General features: G+C 32.6%; 1 protein-coding gene across 8 annotated transcripts in view; it reads right to left on the bottom strand.

The window, feature by feature from the left end:
• LOC149806557 (uncharacterized) overlaps positions 1-16,838 on the bottom strand; it is a 176,359-nt gene that overhangs the window by 65,525 nt on the left and 93,996 nt on the right. The window contains exon 14 of one of the 8 annotated variants that reach the window (XM_089954603.1): positions 3,894-4,019. The exons of 6 other annotated variants lie outside the window; for them this stretch is intronic. In XM_089954603.1, the coding sequence (XP_089810729.1) occupies positions 3,894-4,019 (126 nt within the window). Of the gene's footprint in view, positions 1-3,893; positions 4,020-11,965; positions 12,080-16,838 lie in introns of all 8 variants that reach the window. One more of the 8 variants, XM_089954640.1, reaches the window with a different exon arrangement.

Here is a 16,838-nt window from a genome sequence, read left to right as displayed (position 1 = left end):
CTGCTATTAAATCATAGTGGGCTGCCTTATACTGAGGCATTGCTATTAAATCAAAGTGGTTGCCTTATACTGAAGTATGGCTATTAAATCATAGTGGGCTGCCTTATACTGAGGTATTACTATTCAGTCATATAGTGGGATCTATGACTTTATTCACCTTGCACAAGAAAATGTATATTGGGGCACCTTAATGCAAGGGAGTACTGTACTAACACAAATAGGTGCACACACCAAGTTGAGTAAACACTTTAAAATTTTTACAATGCAATTGCAAAACTGTGGAAGGCATATTTGATTTATTTGTACAATTTAAAGTCATGTTAGCATGTGCAAATCATTGTGTATATTTAAAAAAACCTAAGTATGTGTGAATTATGCCCAGATTGTTTGACTCTGTTAAATTATCAACAATAACATAGCACCACCATACACCAAACAGCATACTACAGGAAAAGCTTTTCCAAACAAAATGAATTTGCAATACTTATTTATAGTCTTTCTTCCTATTTATTCATAGCTACAAAATCAAAGTGAATTTGTAAAAATGGCATATTACAGTAAAAATCTAAGGCTGCCTCGAACACTTTTGGCTCAAATAGTCAGGGACCATTTGAAGTGGTGTATCATGTCTGTCAATAATGTATAAATTAAACTAAACCACTCTGACTTGAGCCATTCATCTTTCAAATTGTTTTTCTCAGTCAATGAAGACTGAATCAGTTGAGTTAACATGGTATTTATTCTATATTCTGATCTAAACAAATAAGCATCAGTTTGGAAAACCAAAAGACCATATATAAACATTCAATACCATAGAGTAATTACAGACTCTGAAATAATCTCAAAAGATATAAATTGATATTGAAATATGAAAAGTTAGTTAAAAATCAATAACTATAGGAGACAAATAAATAAAACACCCAAGTTGAAAAGAAAGAGGAATTGGAAATTGGTCTCTAAAGAGAAGCAATAAAATGTCACGCAAAATATAATAAAAAAATCATATCCAAACTGAAAATGGAAACTAGCACGCTTTTAAGTACAAAAAAAATGCCCATCTAATAACAGCCACTCCAAAGAAAACAGCACATTCCTTGCCAACTAAAAATATTCAAAAGAGCACACTAGCCAATGATTTCAAGAAATCCAGGGATTAATCCATATGTCAAATCAACATGTTTGGTTCTGGCTCACAAGATGGTGTATTTATTATTCCTTGCATTTTATTCAAAGACATCCTGATATAACTTGCCAGCTTACTATTTAAATTTAACAAGACTGACTTAAAACTTTCTAAGAAACCTTTGAAAATGTTGTGTCCCTGCATTAAGAAAAGAATAACACATTCAATTACTGTCTTACTGATATCATAGAATTTAAGACACGCTGTGAAAATGATAATGTCATTTCAGGTCAAGACATATCATCAAATCTTTAAGATGGAATTGTAACTTAAACTGAAAATATGCTGTAATTCTCAACACAAGTTACTACTTGTAACTACATGGTACTCATTTAATTGTTGTGTCTAACTGCAAACATCAAAGACCCTGATCTGTCAGAGCATAAAATGTCTGCAGACAGGGGATGTATGGTTTGTTTTATTGATTACACCTAACAATCTGCACATACCAAGATCATCTGGCACATATGTGCTGGCAGATCTGGGTCTGTGCATTTTTCAGTCAGACTCAGCTTATGAGCAAGTACAAGTAATAATAGAATTACAATGATCTAAATTGCTAATCAATTTTTGAAAAGTTTGAGAAAAGGTGACACCAGCACAAAGATGAGGTCCATTCAAAGAATGCATGTATAGCATAGAAGATTCAAATTCAGTGACTGCATATACAAAAGTTGTGCTGCCCAAAGTGATTACATGAGTGTAAAGTCAGTGAATGATACATGAAGTTGACTCTACTTACTTCAAATGACATTTATTATATATCATATTGATGAAATAAGTTGACCTCAACGCTAAATAGGACTGCCATTTTCTCCATAAATATAAGTCTGTGTTCATAATAGGTAGCCAAGTTACATCTCCAAAAGAAGGACAAGGGTGCTCTTCATGTACTTTTATCAAAAACGGCAGGTTTATGAATCCCAAATTAAATGTAATCAGGCCAAAATACATACATATTTATATATTTTCCACAAATTAATTCTGAATGTCTTCAAAATCCTCAAAAGCTGAAAGTGCTGACATTAAATTTAACAGAAAGAATTTACAATGACACTGCGTAATTTAATAATTGTACAGGGTTTATTCTTGACTTTGAATTAATATTTATTCTATAGTACAAGGGAATACCACTATAAATTTGGCTCCAAAGACTTGTCAGACAAAATTCAATCATTTCAAATACAAGAGTCCATAGAAAGGACTAATGCTCTATTAACCAAAAAGAATTTATAGAATCCAAGATAAGACTGTTTCTTTTTTTGAACTGCTGAACCCTAAAACCATCTATGATATTGTTGAGAAACTCTAACATACCAAATGTGTTGTTGTTTTGGGTTTAATGCCATTTTTTTCAGTGCATGATAGGTCATACATGGTGGCCAGTATAACTAGTTGAGAAAGAAACAAGGAAAACCCCAGTAAGAACCACCTTACCTACCCACAGAAAGCTACTGGCATGCTTTCACACAGACACACATTGGCCTGAGTCTGAGACTGGAAACCAAGCAAAGTGAAACAACATTGCCTTATTTGCCTGTCAGAATCAAGCTGAGTCACTAAACCTTTTGTAAACCAAAACATAACATGGTTTTCAGTATTTGGCTTTTTTCTAGCTTCTACACATAAAGGAATGTGGTATATATCAGCATGTATGTTTTCATCTGATAATACAATATGTCAAGCCTCATTTCAGGCGATCTTGTATTCAGGTAGCAGAGTTATAAATAGACACAGGAAATAAATTTATGCTAGCATTTGGAAAAAGAACTCAGTTGAGGATATTTTCTCATCAATGTGTACCTTGTCCTTTATGCTTTATCTGTACATATCTTATAAAGTGTCAAAAGTATTTCTTTATATAAAAAAAGAGAGTAGTTAAAACTACGCTCACTATACATGCAGAATTATCATCAGGAAGTCAAACGAAAAACTTAAAAGTGACTAAAACTTTCTCCACTAAAATGTACATGACATGTAAATTAGAATAAAAGAACATACAGGATGTTGTAAGGATGGCAATAATTACAATTATAGATCATCACAGTTGTGCCCAAAAAATTCTCTGTATCCAAAAGTTCCAGTGGGGTCTATGGAATGCATGGAGAGTAAGTTTACTACTTCTTTTGTATGATTCTCTGCATAAAATTATTTATATTTTCATTAATCTATCCTAATTTTAATTTAAAATGAATGAAATTGATGTTTAGCAATATGACAGTAACAAGTATACCATGCCATACAAAAAAAGTACATTTGTACAGTATATAATGTGCACACAATGTTTTAAATATATGAAAATGCGTCTTTCTTCAATGGTAATCTCACAAAAAAAGTTATAACATTTTGTGCCACTCATTCTATTAAATAAGGCCACAGAAATAAAACTTTCCATATCTTAGAATCAATGTTGAGAAAAGGTACAATATCTATTCTTTCTGAAGCAAAATTGCAAAAGTCAAGACCTATGCTACTACAGGATTAATCCCTGGAGGAAAAAAAAGAAACCCCATTCAAATATGCTTTCATTTTGACCAAATGAATATTTCTTTTAATAAAGGATCCTCTGTGGTTTTAAATGAAGTGTTAGTATAAAATGGGAGACTGGGTAGAGGAGAGATGGGGAAAGAGGACACAGATGTTAGATTCACCAGTGATGTTAGTATGAGTATATAGTGATTATCAGCAGCTACCACAACCAATTGTATACCTTCTGTAAATACTCATTATACTCTTTGTTTCTTTGGCTTTCCATTTGCTGAATTTTGTCACGATACCGATATGGACCGATGGGCAAACCTTGACTACTTTCTGACAACTTGACACTTTCCTTATTCTGTATCATTGGAATAATAAAGAAAGGTTACATTTTTGATTATCAATAAAATTCTACACCGTCTTGACTGAATAATAAAGAGTGAAAAATCCTTGGATTATAAACATCTTGGTCTAATCTCCCTTAAATCTGAGCCTTGCAACAGGATGTCATCATTTAAATAATTGAAAATATTAGTGAGATATGTCTGAAGATAAATTTAAATTTACCTCTGTGGTAGACAAATTATTAATAAACTCATTATTCTGAGCAATGAAGTATAAAACAGTACATATATTTTTGAAAAATTACAAGGAAACTAATATATGGTATTCGCACATCCTTTCATTTGTTTGTACCCCTTTACCAATTGTAAAAACAAAGAGCATGCAGGATATAAAAAAATGAACAAAACTTACTCATTTCATTCATCAATGTATAATTTCTATTCTGTCACCAGGGGATCACAAACACTGGAAAGTTTCTGGCATTTCAAATCAAAGAGGAGTTTCTTTAGTAACATGGTAGACATACTGTATGGGTGAGTCTGTTTACAAACCACAGATGTGATGTACTTCACCATCTTTTGATAATCTCAATAATGCTGTAAATTCTGGAGTATAATTTCTCTTTGAATACATGTATACAAGTTTCTCGTTTTTATTTGTTCAATTTTCTTTAGAAATATTAAACCTAGACATTTAAAATATTGGATGCAGATGATAGTTTTTACTGAAATGACTGTTCTAGAAATAGAAAAGGACTGTGAGCAGTCTGCTTATATACATGGAGAGCTTCTGTTTGATTAGAAGCGACAGTAAGTTGACAGTGTTAGGGACCCCCTGGTGACAAGCAAGTTAGAAATTATAAATTGATGAATACAATTTCACAGTTTTGTGCATTTTTATTATCCTTGATGCTTTCCATTTTTTAAAATCGGTAGGAGGTTACAAACAAATAGGAGGGTGTGCAAATACTATCATCAATTTCTTTAACTACAGCTAGATTTACATTTAGAATTTTATATAAAAGTATCAAAATCTTTTATCAAATGTTTCATTTATTTCTTAATATGTTAAAAAATAATAATAAACATTTTATTATTTTTTTACAGTTACACATTTATAAATTATTTTTAGCAGGTAAATTCAAATATGATCGTAATAAGAAAAACTTCTACAAGCAAGCATTCAGTATTTTTTAACCAGTACAAAACAAAAATAAATGGATGAAAAACTCTGCATTGCAAAACTGTGGACAATCTTGCTAATTGTCCAAGGCAAAAATGTTACATTATCAAAACTTTTTGTGAGGAAAGTTCTGTCTTTAATTTAGTAATGAAATCAACTCTGCTAAGAAAATTTGATCTATAATTATTTGCAATGTTTTGCACAACATGCTTATAACTTCATTTCAATGTTTCTTTGATTATCCATAGAAACTTTTCAAACATTAAAGCGCAATGCATGTATTATGTTTGTATGAATAGCTTTTTGTGCTTTGTTAGAATTACACAAGCAACAAGCACATTGTGAGGTAAAATGTAGAATGATCATAGCCATAGTACCAGAAACTAAACTGCTCACATCTTGTCGACCCCTGTGAGTGAAATGGTATCTGTAGTCTTCATCTGTTTTACGATAATGAAGTCAATTCCATATAAATTTTCCTTTTTGAGAGAAAAAGCAACTCAGTGTTTTGAAATAGACTTTAATTCATTAAGTGCATGGTTTGCCTAAATGTGCATGATTTACATTACAGGAAATAGGTACTGCACAGAAACATGTTACTGTGTAAACTTTTTTGAATAAGACATGAAAACTGGAATTTATTTCATGCTGAATACATTTTTATATCATATTGTAGAGTTTCTCTGATTGCTTACTATTTTACCCTGCCCTGCTCTGACCTGTTTTATTCTCCACCACTCAGAAAGATTTGGACTTTATGCATAGGGCTTTACAAGGTCCATTCAGTACTCATGGTCATCTTGGGAATGCAGAAAGGGTGAATTGATAACAAAGTGATTTATATCATTCTAGCCTTGGAGCAATTGATTCATGCCATTAAGAGACTGTTCTTATCTGTGTTAAATGTGCTAATACACAAGACTGAGAAATGTCAGCCAGAAACAATCTACACAATGAATGTTGGAAAGACTGTAAGTAAAACAAAGCAAGTGGTTAAAAAAGCATTGTTGCTCAAGCATTAGTTTCAGATTTCTTGTATGATTCTACATTAAAAACAGTAGGTAGAAGAATGTTATTTTGAGAAAAGATTTTTAAAGAATTAGTATTAAACGTACAGCTAGTCTTTGCCCCTAAATTTAGACAAAATTTAATTTTCATTGTTGTTCTGGACTACCCATATTTTTCGTATATATTAGGACAAGATAAAATAATTATCTTTTCTCCTGTCCCAGAACTTATGGTGAAACATTTTTCACCTAGGTCATATGTCCCAAGACTTAAGAAACGAAATAAATTTGTATTGCATTTGTGCCCCCCCACTGCACATTGCAATAAAATAGATAAACAAAACGCTTATTGGATAATAAAAAGAAAGAAACTAACCTTGTATTGTTATCGTTTATTCCTTTTTTTCAATATGAGCATTAAAGAATAAAAATTTTCCACGAAATCCATATATGTAGCATAGGCTTCCATACTGTAGCATATATCACTTATATCCGATAACACACATCACTTTCTTCATTGACATGAACATCGAGAAACAAATTGTGTCTGTTGTGCACAAGGTTTGAATATGTTATCCAACTGAAAAGTGGATCCAACAAAATTGCAAATGAGAGGGAAATAATCAACCGATATCTTGAAGACAACAGTCATTCATGCATGACATGTTATTAGGTGCAAAATAGCCAAGACTGAATTATATCCAGGTCTATTGTATGACAGTATCTTGCAAATAAAAATGATTATTTGAAAACACATTCACTTGAATGCAAGTGACAATCTTTTCACAAGCATGAAATACAAAAGTATCATTAAAGCAAGTTATTGCTGTGTATACTATTTACCCGCAAAGATCAAAGGATATCAGTACAAAGGTTATTTTATTGCAAAGCAAGCTGACATCAGAAGCTGATTTTGGATGCTTTTAAGTATGCTGATTTTGTTTCGGATTTTTACTTTTGGAATATACAGAGACAGCTGAGATTTAGTTCCTTTTCACCAGTGTTCATGGGAATTTTTAAAATAAATAAACAATGGAACACATTTCAGAGTGACACAATATAGTGCTTTGTGCATGGACATTAATGACCCAGCATCACCCAGAATATTTGGAGGAAACAAAACATGTCATGAATTTGTGAAAGCCAGAAGAGAGGTAGATAATTTTGCAGACCCTATGATCATTAACATGGATGAAATTCTAGTGTACTTTGATCACATTCATGGATGGACTGGTGATAAGATGGGGGTCAAAAGTGTGAGAATTAGCAAGACTAGTGCAGATTTGAAAAAACCTGACTTTAGTCCTTGCAGTATCCACTTCAGGTGATGTGTTGTCTCTAAAAAAAATTCACAGTATGAGAAAGCTGAAAAAAAATATTCATGCACTTACAGAATGGATCATATGTGTGCAGGAGAAGGGATGTGTTGATAAGGTGCTGCTGCAGTGGATTAAAGAGTTTTATCTCAAGTACACAGTTTTATATTTTTTTAAAATAAAATTTCAGTTGGAGTACATTTTTTGACATGTAAATTTCGAATGATTTAAAAGGTCTCCCACAACTTACGACTCAAAATAATGATGTGTCCCGGAACATACAGTGCACTAAAAAATTACTTTTAAAATTAATATATATTGTCCCAACAAATATGGTGTCCCAACATATATGGTAAATACAGTACTTCTATTTTGTGAGCCAGGTTAGCTCATTTTGGTAGAGTGCTGGACTTGTAATCTAAGAGTCACAGGTTTGTGACCCATCCAGGCCAGCCCTGGTTCAATGCCTCAATGTGTCCTTGGGAATGACACTTAGCACTAATTCCTCAGCATATGAGTTATAAGGATCACAAGTTCTTGACCCACCCAGGCCGGTTTGGGTTGACTGCCTCAATGTATCTTTGGATAAGGCATTTAGCTCCCATTTCCTCTGCATGATATTGCCAAATAAAATGCTGAAAGCACCAATAAAAACCAACCAACCATCTTTAATTTTCATTTGAACCCAAAAATGTTTTCTTTCTTAAATTCAGTATTATAGGTCCATGTGCCAAATTAACAGTCATATTTTAGCGTAAACTCCAATTTCCTATTCCTAACCTCTTACTCATCCTTACACTAACAAGACTTGATTTATTATAGTATATATGAATAAATGAAATAGATCCAAGTGAATCTGATCAATGAATTTGTCACAATCTAATGGCACATCCTACAATGAGAATTATGTACTTATAATATGCTGCAAATTCTCCCATGCATATCTATGACAAAACAGAGTTCATTTTTTTCATTTTAGATGAACATTTAGTTTTGTGAAATTCATGATTACAGATATACTGGTAATCTAGGCTTCAACCAGTGAACATTTCATACATTTAAAACAAGGTAAAACAAAATGTATGATTTTGGGGACATCACAAAAGCTACACAAGTCAGGGAACCCAAAACTATCTCTTGCAATGAATAATCATCCATTAGAAAATGTCAAACATGAAAAGCTTGTAGATGTGACCATAGATAATAATTTATTAGGAATGACCGTATTGATAAGCTTTGTAAAACTCTGTCATCCAAAATTGCCCTACTCAGCAGAATCAAGAAATATTTACCTATGGAAACTTGTAATCTACACTACAAGTCATATATTCTTCCAACAATGGATTATTGTTCAAATGTATGGGGAAAATGTGCTAAATCTGAGCTTGACAGGATTTATAAACTTCAGAAACGAGCAGCACGTGTAATTTTAGATACATCTATTGATCATCCCTCAAAAGCATTATTTACAGAACTCAAATGGTTCACAATATATGACAGGATAGATTTTCACAAGGCAGTTCTTTTATATAAATGTCTACATGGAATGCCACCAGAGTATCTTCAGGACTTATTCAGGTCTTTTTCAACACAATAACAGTTGAGATCAATATCACATGGAAACCTTCTACCACCAAAATCAAGGAAAGAACAATTTTAAAAGAGCTTCCAATACTCTGGTACAGTTTTGTGGAACAAGCTTCCACTACATGTAAAATCTGCTGAAAATATTAGAGTATTTAAGAAGAGATATCATGAGCATGTATGTGCTTCTAATAGATAATGGAATTTAGTATTTTAATACTAAACATGTTAAAATAAACAATAATTATTGCTATCTTCATATAATGTGCATTGTTATACTCTCCTTAAGAGGGTCTCAAGGGAGAATAGTCCTTGACTAATGAGTCACCCTCAATAAATAAAGCATTATTATTATTATTATTATTATTATTTTATTATGATACAAGGAGTTCTAGAATATACTAAAAATGTGTATAAATGAATAAAAACGTAGTTTTCATCTAAGTACACACTTGCATGAGCAACTTCATTCAGTGACCAAGGTGATCCAAGTGTGTTCTTACATTTTGGGCAATAAAATAAAAAGGTCTTCATGGGAAATATGACAGCTGATCCAAATCAAAGGATTTTGACCTTAATTCATATTTTGCTTAGAAAATTAAATTGAAATTTAATATCTATCATCTATCAAAACACAGGCTTATGATCTTTATAAACTACCAGAACTCAAACAATTTTAAGAAAACCTAGATGTATTTACAAAATAACCATGCGCAGCATGTATGACACACACAATGTTTGGAGTGAGACTGATAAATGTTTCTAAAGTATCAGAGAAGGTTACAGATAAAGATGATGGGGGGAAAACCAGGAAGAAACCCAGTATCAAAGGTTCATTGGACACAATAGGGTCTTATGCAATGTAAATGAAATCTGAATAATAACATAAGTTTTATCTTGAAAGCATGGTATTCATCAAAAGATTACAATGTTCTCTTGAACACACATTATCCATGAAATAATTACTACAGGATATACTCTTGTATTTTCTACAATATGTGTATCTTGAACACATGGTATTCATGGAATAATTTAATATCTTGAACACATGGTATTCATGGAATAATTTAATATCTTGAACACATGGCATTCATGGAATCATTTAATATCTTGAACACATGGTATTCGTGGAATCATTTAATATCTTGAACACATGGTATTCATGGAATCATTTAATATCTTGAACACATGGTATTCATGGAATTATTTAATATCTTGAACACATGGTATTCATGGAGCTATTTAATATCTTGAACACATGGCATTCATGGAATCATTTAATATCTTGAACACATGGTATTCATGGAATCCTTTAATATCTTGAACACATGCTATTCATGGAATTATTTAATATCTTGAACACATGGCATTCATGGAATTATTTAATATCTTGAACACATGGTATTCATGGAGCTATTTAATATCTTGAACACATGGTATTCATGGAATCATTTAATATCTTGAACACATGCTATTCATGGAATTATTTAATATCTTGAACACATGGTATTCATGGAATTATTTAATATCTTGAACACATGGTATTCATGGAATTATTTAATATCTTGAACACATAGTATTCATGGAATTATTTAATATCTTGAACACATGGTATTCATGGAGCTATTTAATATCTTGAACACATGGTATTCATGGAATCATTTAATATCTTGAACACATGCTATTCATGGAATTATTTAATATCTTGAACACATGGTATTCATGGAATTATTTAATATCTTGAACACATGGTATTCATGGAATTATTTAATATCTTGAACACATGCTATTCATGGAATTATTTAATATCTTGAACACATGCTATTCATGGAATGATTATCTTGAACATATTGTATTCATGGAATGATTATTTATTTTGAACCAACAGTGTTCATGGAACAATTATTTATCTTGAATATATGGTATTCATGGAAATATTGTCTTCAACACAATGAATGATTATCTTCAAACATGGTATTCATGAAATAATTATTTATCTTGAGCATATGGTATTCATGGAAAGATTACAATGTTCTTTTGTATTTTCTACCATATGTGTATATGTTTATTTCATTATAATGACAAAGGTAGCATACAAAAAACTTGAAACAACTGATATTTCAAGCTGAAAAATTGGCAGAACAAATAGAAGAAAACACACATTACAAACCCAACACTTGTACACTAAGGAAAAAAATAATTACATTAAACAGTCCATTTGCCATTTTAAAAAAAGAAGCACACAGTAAAATTATCAACATTTATCTGTTCTTCTTTCAAAAATCTGCTTAACATGCTAGTAAAATTTTCTGTTGCTATGACAAGGAATGACAAATTTAAAAGTCTAAAAATAAAAGCAAAATCTTCTCTTATTCAGCATATAATCATATGTGTAGAAACACATTATAAAAATGCACACAACCTCCATCTAGTTCATGTACGTATCTTACTGGTACTTATGCATGGCTACTATCTTGCTCATAAAAATAAAAACTTTGTTTACTTTTGATATTTAAATGACATAATTAGTAAGTCTCTTCTTCTCACTCCGTTGACAGACATGAAAAACAGTTAAACATACCTGGAATTGAAAAGCATTTCAACTGAACACTTAAAAAAATTTGTGAGCTCTGGAAATTGTACTGAATGTATCTGCAAATGACACATGGTGTTGATGGATATGAGGGGGAAGAACATGGGACCATATGGATCAAAAAGCAACATAAATATTAAATGCTGTCTAACTATCAAACAAAACCAGTACTGTATAAGCAAAATGATGCATATAACTAAAAAGGTGCATGGAATTATATTTTGTGCACAACTAAAGAGGGACTAGCAAAATACAGATCAAACTGTGCACCAGGTACCTTCTGTAGTTCATTATACTCTCTATTCCGTTCGGCTTCCATTGCCAGCCGTTTGGGTTCATAGCGGTACTGGCCAATAGGCAGACCAATAGCATCCTTTGGTGGGTCATATTTCTAGTGGTCATGCAAAAAGAAGGATCAGGAACAAAGTAAGACTACGCTACCACAAGCAGACTAAAATCATGCAGTGCAAAGATGGCAAGGATCCAAGGATTGTGTAGTAAATCAATGTGTCTGCACTGATCGTACATTACTTTCACTGACCGTCCTTCAGACATTATGAATCATACAAATGGCAATGTATACTCATGATTTTAAAAGCTAATATTGTCTTAAATATTGGTAGTATGCCTATTACCACATACACTCACATGTAAGTCAAGTCCAATGCAAACAACACAGATATTAATTTGTCATTGCATAATGTGCTGTCAGATCAGGGTATGCATCTTCTACAGATTATTCCTAACAAATAGCATAGACCCATATCTAGTGGTATATTATGTGATAACAGACCTGTAATTTTTGCAGTTGGATTTGACTTATAAGAAAGTATATACAGTATATTATTTTTTTCTTCATATTTTTGTTTTATATTTTGACAAGTATAACCACATTTTTCAATCATTTCCCAAGATAATAGTTTAAATGTAAACTTGTTTATGCATTAAAAGAATTAACCATATAATTGGACAAAATAATAATTTCCATTTTTTCACTGACATCACTTGTAAGTTATAAAATGTATCTCAACATTTTCACCATCCAAATTTGCTTGATTGTTAACTATTACTAAATAACCTCTCTAAAATCTTTAAATTTAGAGAAATTCTTTTTATATTCAACACCCAAACCTATCTCAAGATTTTCTATGATCTTAAATTCTATACAGTAAAATGAATATCTTGAATACCTGGATCCATTTCTGTCTGATTGAAATCTTTTGCATGCAAACATGAATTGTCCTTGAGTTAAATATAATCTAAAGAAAGTCATATATGAAAGGGTATATCATATTTATGTATAGCCGAAAATAAGTTACATACTAGAGGAATTTACTTTTAGACTTCATAGAAGGCCTCAATGTATTAACTACTACTGTAACTCACTTGTCACTAAGATCCATTAGTGTAGATAAATTACTAGCTTTAAACAAAGACACTACCTCAGTGTTGAGCCCAAAATAAAAACATTGCTGTAAAACATGTGACCTTGACCCTGTTGTCGAAAGAGGAGTTTGAACAGGTTGCAGAATTCATTTCTTAGTTTCATAATGATTTATCAAATGTATGAACAAAGTCCATCGAACGGTTTAGGAAACAAAAGCAAACAAACTAAACTGTAAGCAAAACCTTCATCTTGTACATACATGGATAGGAAACCAGGACAGACCAGCTAACTATTTGTAAGATTAAATTATTAGTAGATAAATTTGCATGTGTCATGTGTTTGTCCATTTTTTGAAAATCCATTTGTAACTGGCATAAAATCTTGCTTAAAACTAGTAAAAAATAAATGTGAATCAGAACTTGATGGCTGGTCCTTGGTGACATATGATACCTTTCTCGACATGCAACATTTTGTCCATAAATTAAAAGTCTGAAAAGGATTGGAATCATAAAATTTCTGTTACTGAGTTAAAACTGTCAACATGGTTGACAGTGTACTTAATTCACTGCATGTAAGAAGCACATAAAGAGCTTGCCCAGGTGACTTCAAGCCAGAGCTATAGTAAACTTGATAATAGGAGAGGTGACAGAGTTTCCAAGTCCTGTATGTACAAGTCCATGCTTTAGTGCCAATTTTATATAACCCAACATCCAGAAGATGAGAGTGTATGTCATGGAATTAATTGTTTTAGTGTCATAATGGGGTGTAGAAAATATATGCAAATGAAAAACCTGAACAAAAATGTTAACACAAATTTTCTATGACTGCAAACTTAAACATCATGGTTATTCATTTAAACTGTTGGCATGGTTGACAGCAAGCGTTGATGCCACTGAAAGAATTTTATCTTCACTTCATAATAAGTCATCCCAAGCATAAAGAAATCCATCAAGAGGTTTAGGGAAAATCAGCAAAATTAAAAAACGTGAACCAAAACCTATATGCAAATTTTCTGACGGGGACCTTGACCCTAAGCAAATGGGAAAAGTGAATCTGTCTTACAATGAATTAGCTTAGTAAAGATTCATGCCAAGTATGATGAGAATCTATCAAGGGGTCTAGAAAAAATATGCAGATGAAAAACTTGAACCAAGCCCATAACAAACTGCTGATGCCATCATCATAGAGGTGACTACTACGTCCCATTAAATTAGACTAAAACAAAATTAGTTTTCAACATTCCTGTCAAAGCTGACAGGTAAAGCTAACAAGAAGAAGCAACCATCCACTGGATTCATGCACCTCTCAACTTCTATATTTGTTATTAACTTTAAACAGCCATGTTAGGTTATTTTTCTTCCATGTTTTAGACTCTTTAAAGAAGAGTTGTAAAAAATCATGCAAATTAATAAATAAATGAGAGCTTTTAATGAGTCCTGAATTTATGTCTTTAAATTGCCTTACAACCATTTTACATGTCTCATTATAAAAAATATTACTTTTTATTATACATTTTTTTTATTACACAGGTGTTATATAAATAAATAAGCTCATCAATTTCTTAGAAGGCAGGCTCTCTCGGACTACACTTGTGTGTTTGTTTGTGTGATTTCGCACCCAGAACATTGCAAGCCGGATCCCAGCCAAAAGCCTCAGGGAACAAATTTTGCACCCAAAATTAAGCAAGCCTCATCTCTGAGAAGCAAGTTTTGTACCCAGAACTATGCAAGCTTAATCCCTGACACAAAGCCTTAGGGAGTCAATTTTGTACCCAGAACTATGCAAGCTTAATGCCTGACACAAAGCCTTAGGGAGTCAATTTTGTACCCAGAACTATGCAAGCTTAATCCCTGACACAAAGCCTTAGGGAGTCAATTTTGTACCCAGAACTATGCAAGCTGCATCCATGACAAAAAGCCCCTGAGAACACAAAATTATGCAAGCCTCACCCTGACACAAATCCCATCCTCTCATGCTAGACATCCCTATCTAGTCCATGTACAAATTATAAATCACACGGCAAATATATCTTTCCAACAAGCACTGGATCAAAAAAGATCACATTGGTCTGGGAAATGATATGCAGGAGTGGTGCAGAGGGCTAACCCAACATCTGACAAAACTTGGATACAACAAGGATATAATATCAGAAACAATTCATACAGTAAAGCAAACAAACCATGCTACCCCCCTAAAATACAGGTAAAAAGAAAATGTGGATAAAATTCCCTTTATCCGCATGTTCCACCTAGAGACTCTCAAGAAGGTTGCATTATTAACAAACACTGGCCAACCACTGAATCATGTGAAGTGCTTAATTTCATATTTCCACACAAGCCAGTTGTAGCACCAAAGAGACACTGAAATTTTAGAGATATACTAGTCTGGGCAAATTTAAAACCACTCTCAAATTTAAAAATGCCCCAAAACAAATGGGAATTAAAAACATTTTGGAAAAGAAACAAACCCATTTTTCAGCACAGTCACAGGTGAAAGTTCAATACTCACAACCATACTATAAAATGCAACACAGAAAATGTGATCTACCTCATCGCATGCAAGGTATGCAGCACCCAATATGTTGGAGAAATGTAGAAATTAAATATTATAATGAATTTCCACAGATAAGACTGGCAAACCAATGAAGTGGAAAGGGGCCTAATGGTGGAACATTACTCTTCTCTGGGCCATACTTTCAATGATGTAATCCTGACTGGAATCACCCATAGCTCAAAACAGAGCACAGAAAGTAGGAATTCTAAATAAACCTGCATACACTCAAACTCAGTGGCTTAAATCAAGCAGAATCCAAACGGATATTTGTCCATGTATGGTAGCAAGGAATTTAAAAGTTACCAAAATCACATTTTCCTGCCATTAATTCACTTTCCAAAACCCATGGTCATAAGTATAATTTTTTCAAAATGTCATATAAAAAAATGGATATCAATATTTTTAAAGTGCTTTTTAAATTACCAACTCAGTTATATAATACTACTTTAGAACATATTTTTTGGACCAATGTAGATGGCACAAAAGGTTTGATTGCTGACCTACTTACTTAGGTTATAGTCCTTTGTTCTAGCCACATGGGCACTAAAAATTAGCAACATTCAACCTTGTTCAATCTTGCTCATTTTATGTCATAATTGTTTAACTGTATCATTAATGTAAATAAATGCAGTATTCAGTACAAATCTTGTTTTTGTGTCTTGTGTTTTGTTCTGGTTTCATTTGTATAGCCCTCATTTGTGGTTTTTTGCCCTTGAAAAAGGATTTAGTAGATTCTGAAAGTGCTTGGGCTGGTTTCACACATGGCAGCCAGTATTTTAGATAAAGGAAGAGCAGGAAGCTAAGGGCAAGCTTTCTTATACACACACACTGTGCGAGTCAAGACATGAACCAAGACAAACTGAGGTGAGATGTGAGTGCTCTGTTAAGGCATTAACCACCCGGGGCCTGATTGGTTCTATATAGATCACACACAAATATAGTTTGAGTTCATTATTGTTCATGTCATAAGTGCAGGTTCCCCATATGCAGTGGTAAAGCAGACAGACAGACTGACAGACAGACAGACAGACACATAGATGGATGGATGGATGGATGGATGGATGGATAGATAGATAGATAGATAGATAGACAAACAGACAGACAGATGGATGGACAGCCAGACAGACCAACAGATAGGTAGATAGATATATATGTAGATAGACAGACAAACAGACAAGATAAACAGACAGATGGATGGACAGATAGACAG

The sequence above is a fragment of the Sinohyriopsis cumingii genome, chromosome 1 (assembly GCF_028554795.1).
Source record: "Sinohyriopsis cumingii isolate HCF-2022 chromosome 1, ASM2855479v2, whole genome shotgun sequence".
Lineage (NCBI taxonomy): Eukaryota > Metazoa > Mollusca > Bivalvia > Unionida > Unionidae > Sinohyriopsis > Sinohyriopsis cumingii.
The sequence above is the reverse complement of the archived record's forward strand: the minus strand, read 5'-3'. Positions and strand labels throughout refer to the sequence as shown.